Raw genomic sequence first — 17,031 nt, forward strand, 5'->3', positions numbered from 1 at the left:
TTCATTAAACAGTAATGCAGAATTGCTTCAAATATTCGTAATGAGGAATGTTTTCATCAACGGTCTGGCGAATTACTTTTTGCGCCTCAGGACCGTACTTTTCCGCCCACTCTTTATTCTCAGACTCAACCGTTGAGGTTTTCTGCCCCAAATAAGCAAATCGTTAGAAATTGCGTACTTGATATTAACTAATTCGTTCTTAACGTACCTGAGCGTGAGATCGCGCCTGGAAACAAGACGTCTTCAGAGCGTCATCGTGAAAGCCATTCCACTTGGCAAACATATCCTGCGCGTACTGTCGATCCTCCTCAGTCCACTCCAGCATCTGCGGCTTGAAATCAATGCCAATGCGCGCACAATACTCGCGGATGACAGGCTCCGGCTTGTCGAGCAAATCATCAGCGTCAATGGCAGTGATGTGGTCTCTATCAACGATTCCGCGTTCCAGCAGAAAGTCCAGGAGCCGGACGAGCTCCACGTAACCCGCCTCGTTGGGCATGAAGTAGTCGAAACCAGTGATTTCGCTCAGCGGAGGGATGGTGCAGCGGTAGTAAGAGGGGATGGACCGCTTGGGGTGGCGGATGAGAAACGTAAAGTGGAAGCGCTTTAAGATGTTGACGGGCAGGACGGTTGGATTGCCGGGTTCCTTGCCGCCGCCAAGAGACGGTGCGATTTGTGATGGCCTCTCGTCGGGTGGCATCAGGTAGTATGCCATGTCCTTGATGAATAGACGCTTGCCCTGGTATGTGTAAGCATCGCATCATTTTCAGGCTCCTTTTATTCCCCCAAAGCACACCACGAGGAAGAAAAATGCAGCTCAATCAAAGGAGACTATGGAGATGGATATGGAAATGGTGATTAAGGCTGGCTTGGAGACTCCCACTCGGGAATCGTCCACCCTTGATCAAAGGACACTCTCTGGCACGGGAGAATTCGAACCTCTTTTTCCGCATCCTCGAGACTCTCCAAGACATCCTTGAAAGTGGTATTGCAGTACTCTGTGTTATGGCGATAGGCGGCATCATCCCTGAACCGGTCGCTCAAGAACTCTGGGCCAAAGTAAAAGGCATCGCCAAAAGGCTCGTGTCCACACTCGAGGATATCTCGACGGGCCATGAACACCTGCGCACGAGCACCTCGTTAGTAAAGACGTAGCTGGTATTGGAGGAAAGCAGTCGTGCGTGTACCCTTTCAAAAGCCGTCGAACAGGCCCTGGGATGAGTTGCAGCAAAAATTGGTCGAGGAGCCATGGTGAAATAGAATTCAATCCAACTATACAGATACAGAGGACTTCAAACAGAATACGACGAGTGAACGGGATTTAAAACCTCACAGGGGGGGAGCAGCAGACGACATATATACACTCGAGATCTCGGATCATCGCACGGGGGGAAAGGCGTCTCGCAGTACCTGAACACTGCCCACTGGCATCTTATCCAATGCAAGCCACATCCTAGGAACCCCCGAGGGACCGAAACCTTGCCGCTTTTCTGGATCAAATCCCCAGACGGCGGCTTAAGCGTCCGCAAGATCACCACTCACATGCCCGGAACGGAGCCTCGCGATCAAAGGCAGCTCGAAGCCGTCCAATCGCCCGAGCCACTCGTATGGGCCGGTCCACTCGTACCTTACGGAGAGGCCCTACAAGGCCTGTCGCCATTCACCACCTTTGGCTGCCGTTTGGCAAACAGCCTTGCTTCTGCGACGTCATGGTGTCTTCACGCAAAGGGCCGAGGGCAACTTCTTGGGGAGCTGAGCCAATGGCTTTTGAGTGGGCTCGTGGCGCTAGGCTGCCCCGGTTTCTTTTCTTGCTGCAAGTCATCCAAGCGAGCTCTCGATCTGGAATGGAAAAAAGAAACTTGTTGGGAGAGCTCAGCAGCGAGCTCAGGTAAGGAGGTTGGACGTGGCCGAGCTGGCAAACGTGATAGGCTGTCTCAGATGAGATAGAGGGCGAAGAGGTGGGCATGCGACCTCGAAGCTTCGGACCAGGCACCGCCCATCGACCAAAACTGGCTTTGCTTTTACCCCCCCTCAAGATTTGCCGCATGTCTCCGCACGGAAGCGGACGATAACATCCATGATACCGTTCGCTAGGACCAAAAACGGAGAGATTTTCATGGATCCCTACAAACTCCAAGGTGACCCCACGCCGACAGTCCGAGATGCTGGCAGTCGCCGCAGCCTCCCATTGGCCATCCACAACAGGACCTATGCCAGGCTAAAGAAGTGTTACACGTCATGCTGGCGCGGTTCAAGGCGGCTTCCATCTAACAGTCGGGCAGTTGATCCGATGATTGATAGCTCTCTAGTGTTAGCCCGAGTGCGCGCATCTTGCTGCCATTTCTGTAGCTCGTAGATCTCACATGCTAGGCACATCCTCAAGCACGTGTATCGCTATATTTACCTTTCATCGTACCTTTACCCTTTATCTAGCCAAAAATACTGGCATAAAGTCAACTCATCTCGGTGATGGAGAAGAGAGGCCAATATTCATTCACTCTCGTGGCGGTCAAGCGGCCTTGGCAGCCGAATCCTGAGAGAAAAAAAGACTCGTCATCCTACTAATCTGTGTTGGTCACTTAGATGCAGTAGTCGCTTCGCAATGACTTAATTGGGAAGCATTTTAGTAAGACAGGCTCTCCTTGGGTCCTGTCTTATTCATCCCCGCCAGTTATGTACTGTAATAGCTATTTGTACCTTTCCCAGCTTCCAAGTAGTCTCCAGCTCTGTGCAACCCGATCAATGGTATCCAACGCCCCCTTTACTCTCCCGTCTGGGTCATCGTATTTGCTGCCCTCGAATTCAATGAAGAAGATGTACTGGAAGGGGGCCAACAGGCTAGGCCTGCTGTTGATGCTCGTGAGGTTTAGGTTGTAAGCCTTGAAGCCGCTCAAGACCTCGGCCAGGGCACCTGGGGATGTGTGCGGCACAGTGAAAGATACCAGGGTCCTCGTAGTAGCCTCTCCAACGGATTGTTTCACTAGGTTCCAGTCCTTGGGGACGGTCGTGTTCTTCCCGATAATGAGGAAACGGGTGGTGTTGTCGTCACGGTCCTCGATGGACCTGGCAAGCATATCCAAACCGTGCATGAGGTTGGCAGCAAGCTCACTAGAAATGGCCGCCCAGGTGCCGGTTGTGTCCTGGCTCACAATTTCAGCGGCCTTGCTTGTCGAGCTGACATCGAAAATCTCAACGCCCTTGAGGTATGTCGAGATGAAGGCGTTGCACTGGCCAAACGCCTGAGGGTGAGAATAGAGTCTCTTGATGTGTCTCAGATTCGCGAGGGGTTTTGACTTTGGTTTCGACGGGCGCGGATCGTTGAGAGTAGGAGTGCATGTTCCCGATCCGTCTCCGTGGTCGTCCAGCTCCAGCAAGGGGGATGGATTTCGGTGTCCCACCAGGCAGTGATGTACGTTGACAAAGATTTCGCCGTCGACAGTAATGTCTTTGTACCGGCCATTGCGGTCGGCGAGATTATCGAGGGTGAAGACGACAGAGCCATTTGTAGAATTCTCAATGGGAACCACGCCGGCCTTCACTTCTCCGAATTGAACCTGGTCAAAGACGTCTAAGGCGGCACATATTGTTAGAGAGCACAGAGCGTCGTCTGCCTTTGGCTTGATTGCATACCATCTATCGTTGCCGCAGGCCTCAGCTCCCACGATGACTCTGGGAACACCTGGCGTACCGCCTACGTGGTGAGCTCTGGTTAGCACTCTCCTTTTTATATGGTGCGTCATGAGAGGGTTACCTGATGCGAATATGATGCAATTGGGCCCAGAAAGCTGACAACGGGCTTCTCAAGTGAAGCCATGGCGAAATTACAGAGCTAGCAGGCTATGTGGGAGCAATGAGGGGGTATTTAATTGATCCTCGGCAATGAGGAATCTGAGTGCTGCTGTCCGGGGAGCTGCGGCATGTAACCGCGAGGAAGCTTCAGTTCAAATGACTTGGGCACGAGTGCCGAATATCGGATTTACGGCTACCAATGAAAGTGGATCTGGCAGTTGCTGATCCCAGAGGTATCAGGGATTCTCGAGCTTGCTTACGTCGCTATCCAGGATACTAACGATACAGTGAAAAATGAGATGAAGGCGCAAGAAAGCTGATTGAGAGCTGTCCAAAGCTCTTTTGTGGTGCCTGACATAAGGATGACTGCGACATCTGGAAACCGGTTTCTAAGCCAGTGTCGCGCTCTAACGGGTATACGTAGATTTTGTATGCAAGTATGTTAGTGCGCAACTTTGGTTTATCGCGGGGTCCAAAAGACGCCATCTACGAGCTGTGATATCGCGGAAAGCTTGGAAGAAGCTCTCGACGAGCTTACGAGGCAAGCTTTGCGTAGCTTACAGAGTATTATATAAGATTTTACAGGTCGAAATTTGAGCCAAACAGCGTTACTAGATGGATGTGGTATGATCGGTAAGGATTTTTTTATGCGATCTTGATGAGTAAGAAGAGGTGTAGAATTTACTAGCACCTAATAATGGATAGTATTTCGTGCTGTCTCACTTTGAGACACACAGGGCATCTATTAATAGTCCAAATGCAGATCAATATCACATCCATGTTTGATTTCGCTTGACCCAATAACATGGCGATGTGATGAATAGAGTGATACACATCACGAGGGCGCAAAGTGAGGGTGTCCGCCGTTTGGGGTTGATTGCGGCGATGCCACTTGTTTGTATGCCAGCTCTCAGGCATCCCGGCAGGGATTGATTGATTCGCGTCGGCCCGGTCAAGAGCCGCTGCGTGATTGGTGCAGTGTTTCAAGCGCCGGGCTGTCACCATGTGAAACATTGTGCGGACGAATTGCAGTTGAGGGCATCGTGTCGTATGCGCAGGATGCTGGACATGCTGACTTGAGCTCGACTGGATTGGCGCTCTTTGAGAGTGGAAACATGCATTATTATCGCGCACGGTCTTTTTGATGCCGCCATCATACTCGTACTGGAGGTATTAGGTTGCATGGGTGTGAGCACATGGAATTGAAACCACACTCAAGAGGCTGCATTTGCCTCGTCAAGTGTGCGTCTGCACATGCACTGCCAGCGAACAAAGCAGGCTGCAGCGTTGATTTGCTGCATTGGATCAGCGGCCGAACCCCCGGCGTTCTAGAAGCATGAGGCCACTACGAGGATGCCAGCAAGCGATCAGCAGCCCGTGCGATTCGATCATCGTCAGATGGATGGATGCGAGTCGCCGTCAGGCTCCGGTAAGCGTGCAGTTCACGAGTCGAGTTCAGGTAAGAGGACCTCGTTACAGGGCACAGGGAGTTGCTAGCGTGTGATGGAATCGGAAAATCGCCTGCTGGGGCCCAAACAGTCGTCATCGGCCCAGGGTTTTCCTGACGCCGTCGTCCCTGTGAGTGGTGAGTGAGCAGACCGCCTTATCAGCTCGCTCATAGCGAAACGAAGCAAGGCCACGGACCACACGATGGACGAGCCACCAAAATGCGGTGGGTGCGAGATGAAACTTCGAAACGCCGCTGGTTTCACGTTTCGCAGATGGCGGACCAATGGCGCGCGCCGTTGCTCACAGGGGTCGACCAGCCAAGGCGCGAGGCCCACATGGAACCCTGGAAATGGCTCGCAGGAGAGGGAAGAGTGAAGAAAAGATGGAGGATGATGAGAGGTTCATTCCACCGGACAAAAATAGAAGATGCTTTAATTATGATCTTACTACCTTATCGACATACTGTACTTTTACAGGCTGGCATGGGCCTATTATAGGTACTGTAGAGTATATCTGTAAATACGGAAGCACCGCGATGGGTGATATTAGTAGAAACGAAGCTCGGCTGCGAATCTCACTCGACACCGGGGCTGATCCATTTCCAGTAGGCCAAAGCGGATACGATATTGCTGCTTGTATGCTTCCAGCCAGCTGTGCGAGCAACAATTTGATGTATTTGTATTTGTACTCGTACTGTGTCCAGAAATTGACAACTCCATTGGCGATGCTACCTGTGAAGGAGACATGTATGTATACATCCGTCCATGGGGCCTGTCGTGAGCGTTGATCTCCTCGGCAGGAAACCGGATGCGGTACGGAGTACTCATACAAGCAACCTGCAATCTACCTAGATATTATTAGAAGCTCGATTTGCGTCAGAATCAGGCTGCTCGTCACCTCAGCGCCGGCATTAAGGACGACGGCCTGCGGCCCGGTTTGTCCATTGTTTTGTTTGAGTCCCCTACTCAATATATGCCATGAATGGTGAGGTACACGCCGCAGCGCCGGAAGCTACTGCTTAGCGCCAGGCCCAGGCACAGAATCAATGCCGGAGACGTTTTCAGCAAATCGTGCCTCGTGCGTGCCGGGACTGGCGCTCCTTTCATCAGAAGTCGTCAACAAGTTCCATGGACTGGAGCCCATCAATCTCAGCTTGTCGTCGCAGCTGTGTCGCAGGTTGCAGGTACGAGTACTTTGCACTGCCGGCCCTGCGCTTCTTCAGCACACCTTTTTAGCGCATCTCTGCTGATTTCCACGAGGTTACAGGGGGGGGGGGGGGGGGGGGGGGTCCCGCCGTGGCCAATCGCCACCAATCGCCACCAATCGCCCATCTGCCTACTGACATACCCTAGGAGGAGAAGCGCCCCCGCCTGGCCGCTATTTTCTCGTCTGGGCTCAATTCGTTCCCGTTTGGCTTTGATTCTTTTAACCTCCAGCTTGCTCCCCTTTTTCCCTTGTCGACGCCGTCGATCGACTTCAGCCGGGAGCCTGTGTCGTGACGACGCCGCAACCACGGACGAGGTGGCCTGCAGTTCTGGGTTCTGATTCGACGGTGGAAGAAAAAAAAAGAAGAGCAAAATCGAGACTGGCTACGGGCGAAGACGCATCGCAACATCGAGTCGACGGCTACAAAGACGTTCAACAACTGCAAACGCCGCGGGTCGCGTTTACAATCGGAGCGCAGCATAATATCTCTCTCGTCGAAACTAATCCTGGAATACCAAAACCTCTGAGCAAATTCATCAACAAACAAGTCACAGGAAACAAGAGGCAAAATGGCGATGCTCGCTAAATCCACGTATCCGGCCACTCTAGGAGGCACCACCATGGTCGCTTCCGATTACTCCTCCGGCCTACCAACATCGAGGAGAATACCGGCCATGGCTGGCAACTCGCACGGCTTCTCGAGCCCGACAGAGTCAGAATTCTCTGATTCAGACGGCCCAGATTCCGTCAAGAACTGGGACGAGGACAGAGTGTGCGACTATCTCGCCAGCGTAAAGTGTGGGGAATACGAAAAGCTGTTCCGCAAGAACCACATCAATGGCGAAAACCTGCTGGAGATGGACAAAGAAGTGCTCAAAGAAATGGGAATCGACAAGGTTGGCGACCGCGTGCGCCTCTTCCTCAGCATAAAGAAACTGCGAACAAAGGCTTATGCCAATCAAAAGAAGAGGAATAGGGTGAGTTTTCCCCGGCATACCTATTATTCGGGCGGAGCAGAGGGGACAAATACTGACGGTTTCCCCCCTTAGGATTCATTTGCTGGACTGGATATCCTTCCTATTCAGAGCCATGGCTCTGCCATGGCCTCCAACGCACGATCCGCACCTCTCAACAAGCGCTACTCGAGGCAGGTCGACATGTCTGGCGCTGGCGCCTCCGACCACGGAAGACCTAATTCAAGACCTACTTCTCCCCAGCCAATACCGGAAGTGCGAACACGACAGCAGTCGCAGCCACAGCAGCAGCAATATCCTACCGGTAGAGGCTATGTAGCCCACGGGAGCCAGAACCCGACGTCTAATACCTCAGGTGGCCGCCTAATTCCTACTCACACGCGGAATAATTCTAGCCTGGATGGCTCCCTCATGGCCACTCTGCCTCAAGGTCAACACATTATCCGCGTCATCTCCACCGGCGGCGTTACAAAGGTTGTCAAGATTGCTGAATGCAACACCTGTGAGGATGTCATGCGCGTTACCCTGCGCAAATTCGGTCTTCGCGAAGATCATGAGCGAAACTACTGTTTCTGGGTCCTGACCGGCATAGATGCTGATCCCAGTCAATGCCGCCGCCTGGGCGATACGGAGCTGTGGCGCATCATCAAAGACCAGCGGAGACCGGAGCGGAACCGCTTGATTCTCAGAAGGGTGCCGGCTGGAGAGCCCGGCGAGGCAGAACTGCAGCGCGCTGCCGCCATTGCCATGGAAGAAGAGCAGCAGAAACACGCCCGAGCGCTAGAAAGCGTTGATAAAAGGAGTCAGATCAAGGTACAGAAAGTATTGGGCGAGAGTTGGAACGAGAAGCTTCAAAACCCCATGTCGCCCGCCTCCTTTGCAGCCCGAGAGCGAAACACGGCAAATGCGTACAGAGAGCTGGACCGACCTTCTTCGCCTGATCGCAACCCGCTAAGAAAGGTAGGACTCCGTCAATTTGGAGGACTCCGGCCGCCGAGCGAACTTATCGCATCGGATCTGACATCGTACTTCCCCGACCACGCCCGCGAGGATATCGACCGGACCGCCAGGCTTTCCATGAGGAGATCAACCCGCTTGAGCAAAATCAATAGCCGACTTAGCGTGGCGAGCAATTTGAGTTTTGCTTCGAGCATCCAGGATGCCCCTCCCATCCCTACCATTGCCGACTCTTGGCTGGGTGGAAGCGCCCATGTAGCCAAACTTCGTCTCCAGGGGCGAGCCCCAACTATATATAGCAGAGATTCGATCGCCTCATCGATGCTTGGAACCCTGCAGGAGGAGGTGTCATCACCCACGGAGCCAAACCGCAAGTCATACGTCTCGTTTTCGGATGCGAGCGACACCACTGGGCTCAGCGTCACCGATCCCGAAGGCAACACGACGAGCACAAGCTACTATGATGCGGATGGATCTACTGGTTCCGGCTCCTTCCAAGAGGTTCAGCAGGCCCTCAACGAGGATGAGGATGAGGCTGACGAAGAGCTGGAGAGCTTCTTGGCGGGAGACTCGTGGGACGATAACAAATGGATGAAGGGAGCCCTGATTGGACAGGGATCCTTTGGCAGCGTGTACCTCGCGCTGCACGCAGTGACTGGAGAGCTCCTGGCCGTGAAGCAAGTTGAGATGCCAGCGCCTGGTGCAAATAGCCAAAACGACAGCCGAAAGAAGAGCATGATTGATGCCCTGAAGCGCGAGATCAGCCTCCTCCGAGAGCTGCGCCATCCCAACATTGTGCAATACTTGGGCTGCAGCTCTTCTGCCGAGCATCTCAACATTTTCCTCGAGTACGTTCCTGGTGGCTCGGTGCAGACCATGCTCAATTCGTATGGCGCCCTCCCGGAACCCCTGGTGCGCAGCTTTGTGAGGCAGATTTTGACAGGCCTGTCGTACCTACACAACATGGACATTATTCATCGAGACATCAAGGGTGCCAACATCCTGGTCGACAACAAGGGTACAATCAAGATTTCTGACTTTGGCATTTCCAAGAAGCTGGAGGCGTCCAACATCCTTAACGGAGCGGCGAACAACAAGCACCGACCGTCGCTTCAGGGATCAGTGTTCTGGATGGCCCCCGAGGTTGTCAAGCAAACTTCTTACACGCGCAAGGCTGACATTTGGTCTCTGGGATGTCTGGTGGTGGAGATGATGACGGGTTCGCACCCTTTCCCGGACTGCAGCCAGCTCCAAGCCATTTTCAGGATCGGTGGCGGGAAAGCAACTCCCACCATACCAGAACATGCTAGTGACGATGCGAAGACGTTCCTGGGCCAGACCTTTGAGCTGGACCACAACCAGCGGCCAAGTGCGGACGACCTGATGCTCAGTCCTTTCCTCGCCCAGATTACTTAGAATCTTGCTTTTCGTATTTTCCACTTTTTTTTTCCTTCTTTTTTAATTTTGATCCGCATTTCCATGGACTCAACAAGGCAGGCACTATCACAAGAACAAATATCAATAGACGCAAAACGCGGGTGATATGAGAAGGATATTATTACATCATATATGGAGACGGGCATGGGATTCTTTGTTTTTTCTTCTTCTTTTGCTTGTTCTCTTTTTGTCTTACAATTATGAAAAAAACGAGTTATGGGATTGCTCGAAGACAGTGAGAGCTTCTGGGAGGATTGTTTGCAAGTACAGCCTCAGGGGTTGGAGGCAGCCCGCGCCAGGGCTGTGGTGGTAATGGGCAATGCATGGGCGAAGCATTGAGAGGGGGGGGAGGAAGTGATATCATGGGCATTTAAAGAAGTGTATTATATGAAACCTGCATGAATGATGATGATTTGATACCTGAAACGATATTGTGTTGGTGCGTAGTGTGTGTGTGAGAGAGAGTTGTTTGTCATTGTAGGAGTGACGAAGACGATGAATAGGTAATACTGTTATAGGATTCTACAATGGACAAACAGAAAATAACGCAACTAACATGGTATGTCGGAAAAAGAGGTCGGAAATATATCTGTAGAGCAGGGAATAGGATAATATAGGAAAAGAGAACTGGACCGCGGACTACCCTTTTCTCTCTGTCATTGCCTATCCACGACATGGGGAACCGCCGGAGGACTTGCTCTGCTGCCTGGACCAGAGTCGGCTGACCATGTACACACAAGTACCTCCACGTCTCTTGGCTTGTTCTCGTCATCGCCCCCCTCGGTTACCGAAAAGTGTACAAAAGGAGTTTCCAAAAGAGAAAAAAAAAAAAAAATCCTGGTCAGAAAGGGATTATTGAAATTTCTTCTTTTGTCCAGGAATTTCTGTGCTTATTTCTTTTTTTTTTTTTTTTTTCTGTGTGTTTATTAATTTCTGGGTTTGCCTTGTTCGGCGTGGCCGTGCGCACAGCCTTGCATCCCGCGCGATCTTGATCGGCTTGAACGGCCTCCCGTGGGCGTTTTTGGCAGACAGCCTTGCAAGAAGTGGACGATTTGCTCTTTGATATTTTTTTTTTCTTTTAAAAAGGTACGGGGTGGATGGAGTGATGCCTGAGGGGGGTTGATTGTTTTTGCAGCATCATTATCGACGATCAATTACTTTTTATTGGCGGTTCGCGGCCGCGTATTAGTTTGTCACTAAGAGACTAAACGAACAAACTGAGACAGACGGAGTCATCTCCATTACAAACACACGCAGATACTCAGATAAACACAGACACAATCACGGATACAGACGAAATGGATTCGCAGGGGAGCCAGGGCTCGCAGGACAGCACCCTGACCATCACAGACGAGAACAGGAGCGAGATTCTCTACTTTGCCTACGGAAGCAACTTATCGACGGAGCAGATGCGGCAGCGATGTCCCTATTCTACAGCCGTCGGGTTGGGGAAGATTACGGGATGGAGGTGGATCATCAACGCGAGGGGATATGCAAACATTGTGAGGGAGGGAGGATATGAGGACTTTGACATGGAAGGAGAAGAAGTTGACGATGAGAAAATTAAACTACGGGGGGAAAGCAGGACAAAGGATGAAGGCGAAGCAAAAGAGAGCCACGTCTACGGCATGCTCTATCTCCTACCGGTAGAAGACGAGGAGCGCCTAGACCGATACGAGGGCGTCCCGTGGGCCTACGAAAAGCTCCATCTCGAAGCCTCGTGGGTGAGCAACACGGACAGGCTCAATCGGGGCCAGGACGGGGAGCAAGCAGCGGAAGTAGAGGAGGAACTGACACCCGTCAAGGTGCTGGCGTACGTCGACAGGCAGCGCGTGACGGAGGCGAGGCCGAAGGAGGAGTACGTGGGGAGGATGGAGAGGGGGATTGAGGATGCGGTGGAGAATTGGGGGATGAGCGAGGAGTATGCGGATCGGGTGATGAGGCGGTTTTGGGTGGATGGGGGGTAATTTTGGCATGTTTTATTTGCTTTTTGCTTTTTGGTGGTGATGGGAGATGATGGTTTTATGGGATGATGTGGTGGTGAGAGTTGATGATATGTGAGGAATTCGTTGGGTTGCGGATCAAGGGTTGTTTATGCTTAGCATCTCCACTACTTTTACAATATATATAAGCTCAGAGTTAAAAAAAAAAAAAGAAAAGAATAGATATCATTGAGAATTGAATCAAATCGTGAGTTCAAGCGATAGCTTTTTTTGGATACGGCACGGCACACGTCCTCTGCCTGAACTTACATAAACGAGTCATCCAGCAAAATCTGCAAGCGTGATATAACTTTTTCTATAAACAAATGGTATCTATATCATCATCCCTTCTGACCTAGGATTCAGCTTCCAGTCATGCGACCAGCTCTCAAAGCGTATCAAATCTCCCCATCATCGCCCTCCATCTGTCAAGACATGCTCGCTCCTCTGAATTTCAATCTCAGGCTGGGAAAGCCTCCACAACCGCCTTCGCCGCAGCCTGGATCTCGGGCGAAATCTCTCCCGCCATGCCCATCATAGTGCGCATCAACGGCGGGCCACTCACGAGCTGGTCCAGAGTAATGGAGCGAGTAAAGGTGTCCATGTAGAGCTCCTTGGCAGCATCTTCGCCTCGCTTGGCTGGGCAGGCAGATTATCACTCGTTAATATCAATGGACAAAACACCTATATAGATTTTCGTATAATGAGAATGAAGGGAATATTGCTCACTGATTTTGATCTGCCCCGCATGCTTAAACTGGTATCCCTCCTGTCGAATGCCGTCTATCTCAGAAAGCATATACTTTGTGCGCTGTGCAAAGTCCCAGACATGATACAGACCCCCGCTAGACGACGAGCGGCTGAAATGGGGGTTTGTCTCGACGGCCTGGATCAGAGCGTCGAGCTTTGCGGCGATGGCGGCGCGGACTTCGGGGGAGGGAACAGGGCCCATTTTCAATGCTTAGCAGTCTTGATGGTTTCGAGATGAGTGAGATTTGAGTGAAGTGAGTGAAAATGTTCAAGTGTTGAGGTGATGAATAGTAAACAAAGGCGATGAAAACAGTGGGGGGAAAGTAACTGGCAATCTTTCCCTTTTTTCTCCTGCCTCTTCTCGCTATTCACTGCAACTGCAAATTATGTCATAACCTGGTTGCGAGTGGGTTGATCAGATCCATTCACAGAGCGCGTCAAAGTGGGCGTCTCAGCACTTGTTAATCAAGGCAGAACCACTTAACGCGTCTCTCCCCACAAGATTCATATTAATGTATCAAGAAAATGTCATCGCTTTTCTATCATGCTTGTCTAAGATATTAATACTTCTAGTGTACATAAAAGTCATTACCGGCGCTCGTGAAAGCGTCCAATTACCCGTTATCCATATATCCATCATGTAGCATCACATGCGCCCCATCTATTAGTACTTCGTTCGTATCCTTCCGCAATCTCACTCTCCAACTCAACATCATCCTCCACCATTATCATCATCGCCATCATCATGAAGTTTGATGAATGGTAAATCTCCAGGCCACCGCCGCCGCAGCCGCAAAACTCACCACCATGGCCGCCAAAATCTCCCTCTCCTGCATCTCATAGTGCGTCGCCAGCCATCGCGCCACGCAGCCAGCCACGACGCCCATCCAGCCAACAAAGAAGCCCGTCTCCCACCAGGCCTGTCTGATGCTGTCCTTCTTCGCCAATTCGCTGCTGTTGCGCATGCTTGTGCCCCAACCATCAGCCGTCAGGGTAAACAGACTCCAGACGTGGACGGCAGGCAGCGGCAGGTGGTAGAAGAACATGCCGGGGACGATCCATTTGAGAGAGGCGCGTTCCAAGCGGTGCGGGTTGCGGAAGAGGTTGTACAAGGCGCTGGCCACGATACGCACAAGCAGATCGGAGATAAAGACAATGATGAGTCGCTCGCCCGTGAAAAAGTACCACATGGTAGCAACAAAGGCGATGATGGGGCCAAACTCGCGCTTGCTCATGCTGTAGAAGAGCAGAGGATGCGTGATGAGGTAGACTTTGGGCTGCAGAAGCGACTCAATATGCGTGGCACGCGCCCACCGGACTTGCTGCTTCAACCAGCGCGCCAGCGTCGTGGGAGTATCAGTGGCGGTAAGGACGTCGGAAGCGAACACGACACCCCAGCCGCGCTTCAGGAGGTTAGTGGTGAGGTGGCGGTCCTCGTTGATGATCATGCGCTTCCCCATCAGCGTCTGGAGATACCAGGGGATCAGGATGGCGGGCATCGCGGCGAGGCGGAATACGGTGCTGGGGCCGCTCTGGCAGTCGCTCGTGGCGGTGAAGGCAGGCATCGAACGGGTCAGATACAGCTCGCCCCAGTAGACGGTGGCAGCGAGGTTCGTCACAGTCGTCTCGTATCCGTTGTGGACGACGAGGCCGGAGCTGGCGCCGCCAATGGTAGGGTCGTAGGCAATGGCATCAACCGTCTTGTGGATGGAGCCGGGGAACACGAGCGTGTCCGAATCGGACGACCACAGGAACTCAATGCCAAGAACATCGGCGATGACGAGGGCAAAGATGAACGTGGTGAACATGATGCCCTTCTTGTGCATGTGGCGTTGGCGGAGGCATATGTGACGCACGCTGGTGAGGTCGACCTTTTCTTGCTCGAGGATGGTTCGTGCAAGCTGGAAGCAGTGCCGAATGGCAATCTCATAACACTCGCTCATGTTGACGGACTGGCCGTTTTGCTTGCAGATGGAAACATGCTTGGTGATGAACTGCTCTGCCACCTCACCAAGAGGCTGGGGAACATGAATAACCTTTGACTGGCTGGGATATACCTAGCGGGTTCACTCGTGTTAGTCGACTTTGATGTTAAAAGTGTGAAACTATGATGACTTACATTGTTGAAGACGTCGACCATGTCCTGGTCAGGCACGTCATCTCCGTCAATGCCAACAAGGATAAACTTGCAGTGCATGGCATTCTTGTAACTCTCCAACGCCCTGGTAAACAAAGCGGGATCCTCGCGCCATCCCACCACCGCAGCCATGCAATCCAACCTCGACTGCGGCACAATCTGCGACTCAGAAAAGCCTACTTTCTTTTCATCAAAAAAACCATCATCAGACTTCTCATCCACAGGAGCCATCATCGGCTCCGGAGCTTCTTCATAAAACTGAAGCCTTCGGCCTTCATTGACAAGTCGGTTCAGCTCAGTGAGCAGGATAGTCAAGATGAGATCTAGAGTGACAGGGTAACGACAGTGGATGGCAAGGGTCCAGTAAGCAGGAGTAAAGAGCAAACAGCCTGCAATGTTGAGTAGCATGCGAAGCCATGAAGTCTGGCGGCCCTTTGTGACGATTTGGGGGACCGAAACATCCCGGAATGAGTCCATCATGGTTGGTCCGTAGCGAGCGAGTGGCTCAGGGTTTAGCAACCTCTGAGAAGAAAAAGCGTAACGAACAAGAAACGAGTGGCTGCAGATTCAAGACCTGCACTTGTTTAGACTGCCTCGGCAGGAACAGGAAAGAAAAAAAAGAAAGTCTCAGGAAACGGTGCAAGATAAGGGAAAAAAGGGGGAGCTAGGGACTGTCAAAACCTGAGCTAAGCGTCCGTCAACTACCTTAGCTATTATGGATACTCGTCTGACTTGTGATGCCGAGATGTCTGCCAAGTTTCCAGGCAGCAAGAGGCGGAGTCCCAGGAGGGTTGCTGCAAATGACTCTTTCAGGAATGTAACACGACATGAGAATTATTCTCGTATGCCATGATTAGTCGAACATAATGTTTGCTGAGCCGCCACTTCGAGAGAATAGGAAAAAACGTGCTTATGTTGTTGCTTATAGTAGGCCCGAGACTGTTCCTGGCTGCGCCCAGCTTCTCGATCTGGAGGACTATGCTCTTCTTTTTTTCTCTTCTCTCAACAGCCTTGTCAACACCCCAGTCTTTTTTCGCCTTCTTTTTCATTTTTTTTTTCTTCTCCGGCAATCTTCCATTAGCCTTTTACTGTAGTTCCTCGGGGGGCTTCATCCCGCTTCTCCGTATAATTTTACGAGTAGCGCGCATTGGGCTTTTCTTGGCGGATGTCGGGCTAAAGCTGTCTCGGCTTAGACACGACGGGGGGGCGCAGCAAGGGTTAATTTGGACGAAAACCAAGGCCAAAGAGAAATCTGCCGGCAATTGGCCTGCTGTACGAATGGGATCCAGATCCTTGTTCTCTTATTCTCACTTTTGAGCTTTTTCCAATATTGCGAATCCTTGCACTTTGTCTTTTTGTATAGGGGAGACTTAACCCCCTTGCGGAAAGCTCAAGTTGATGGTTGAGCAAAACACATTGTTCCTACAGAACACAATGCGGAATAAGTACCCATGAGTTTGAAATTTCTTTCGACCTGGACGCTTTTTTTTTATTCAGGCAAGTTGTCCGTGCTTGTTTCACAAGCTGTTGTTGGCGGGGCGAAGTTGGAAGCAGAATCTGTGCTCAAGCTATCAAGGCAATTGCTCAGCTTTAGGAGGGCGATTCACCGATGCAGTTAGCCTAAATTCGTGAGAGAATCCACACACTGAATAGGCCGAAATGAGGATAGTAGGTAGTTACTGTTTGAGGGCATCGCCGATAGAGGAAATGCCGAGACAGCTGAGAACAACAGAGTCCAAAAATACAACCAACAAATGAGCGGGGGCAGCTAGCCACCGTGGATCCTGATCCTCTTAAGCAGTCAAAGCATTAGCTTCGTCGACTCAATATTAACTTGTCCAACTTTTGTAATGTTTTCCTCATCTCATCAGCAAGCATAGCACCCTTTTCTAAGATGGGAAAGACGCTGTGTTTCCCGGCTTAGACGGGGAGCTGGAAGCTGTAAGTACTGTGACATGAAGTTTCGTGATGCAAACACTCGTATGTTGTAAATATAATCGAAAGTACTATCCTTAACGGCGTTTCGTAAAGTAAACCAACGTGCAACGTTATATACACAACTTCCTTAAAAGACTAGGACAGCATGTCAGCATTCAACTCTTCCTGCCTGTATAAGTCGACTTATATCCACGATGACATATAAACAATACCAAAGATTAGAAATAAAAAAACAAAAGACATATACATTTTGTGATCATACCTCTATTCCAAGTCAACAGGGTTACTCGTGTGTATGACTTGTTCGTACAAAGTAGCACAAGTGATAATTTCGCAGCTGGTGCGCTTGGATAGGTTGCGTGATCCACGTCGAATCCTTTCGGGGCGAGCTAACATGAGCGATTCCCGATTC

General features: G+C 51.3%; 6 protein-coding genes across 6 annotated transcripts; 2 read left to right on the forward strand and 4 right to left on the reverse strand.

Moving 5' to 3' along the window:
• Positions 1–4: 4 nt before the first annotated feature.
• On the reverse strand, positions 5–1,250 carry TRIVIDRAFT_42564 (uncharacterized protein; the record flags this gene model as incomplete). The annotated part of the gene is made up of 4 exons (XM_014095800.1): positions 5–142; positions 209–739; positions 940–1,122; positions 1,188–1,250. 4 exons carry the CDS (start codon positions 1,248–1,250, stop codon positions 5–7), a joined length of 915 nt encoding a protein of 304 aa, XP_013951275.1.
• A 1,378-nt stretch (positions 1,251–2,628) lies between these two features.
• On the reverse strand, positions 2,629–3,814 carry TRIVIDRAFT_88377 (uncharacterized protein; the record flags this gene model as incomplete). Its single annotated transcript, XM_014095801.1, has 3 exons — positions 2,629–3,568; positions 3,631–3,691; positions 3,752–3,814. 3 exons carry the CDS (start codon positions 3,812–3,814, stop codon positions 2,688–2,690), a joined length of 1,005 nt encoding a protein of 334 aa, XP_013951276.1.
• A 3,199-nt stretch (positions 3,815–7,013) lies between these two features.
• On the forward strand, positions 7,014–9,791 carry TRIVIDRAFT_41605 (uncharacterized protein; the record flags this gene model as incomplete). The annotated part of the gene is made up of 3 exons (XM_014095802.1): positions 7,014–7,421; positions 7,494–8,220; positions 8,383–9,791. The coding sequence occupies 3 exons, from the start codon at positions 7,014–7,016 to the stop codon at positions 9,789–9,791; spliced, it is 2,544 nt and encodes an 847-aa protein (XP_013951277.1).
• A 1,319-nt stretch (positions 9,792–11,110) lies between these two features.
• Positions 11,111–11,982, forward strand: TRIVIDRAFT_232043 (uncharacterized protein; the record flags this gene model as incomplete). Its single annotated transcript, XM_014095803.1, has 1 exon — positions 11,111–11,982. The coding sequence occupies one exon, from the start codon at positions 11,111–11,113 to the stop codon at positions 11,777–11,779; it is 669 nt and encodes a 222-aa protein (XP_013951278.1).
• A 95-nt stretch (positions 11,983–12,077) lies between these two features.
• Positions 12,078–12,817, reverse strand: TRIVIDRAFT_216900 (uncharacterized protein; the record flags this gene model as incomplete). The annotated part of the gene is made up of 2 exons (XM_014095804.1): positions 12,078–12,433; positions 12,524–12,817. 2 exons carry the CDS (start codon positions 12,744–12,746, stop codon positions 12,255–12,257), a joined length of 402 nt encoding a protein of 133 aa, XP_013951279.1.
• Positions 12,818–13,060: 243 nt separating this feature from the next.
• TRIVIDRAFT_183414 (glycosyltransferase family 2 protein) lies at positions 13,061–15,158 on the reverse strand (the record flags this gene model as incomplete). Its single annotated transcript, XM_014096110.1, has 2 exons — positions 13,061–14,601; positions 14,664–15,158. The coding sequence occupies 2 exons, from the start codon at positions 15,156–15,158 to the stop codon at positions 13,288–13,290; spliced, it is 1,809 nt and encodes a 602-aa protein (XP_013951585.1).
• Positions 15,159–17,031: the final 1,873 nt, after the last annotated feature.

This window comes from Trichoderma virens (genome assembly GCF_000170995.1).
Source record: "Trichoderma virens Gv29-8 chromosome Unknown TRIVIscaffold_89, whole genome shotgun sequence".
NCBI classification, from domain to species: Eukaryota; Fungi; Ascomycota; class Sordariomycetes; order Hypocreales; family Hypocreaceae; genus Trichoderma; species Trichoderma virens.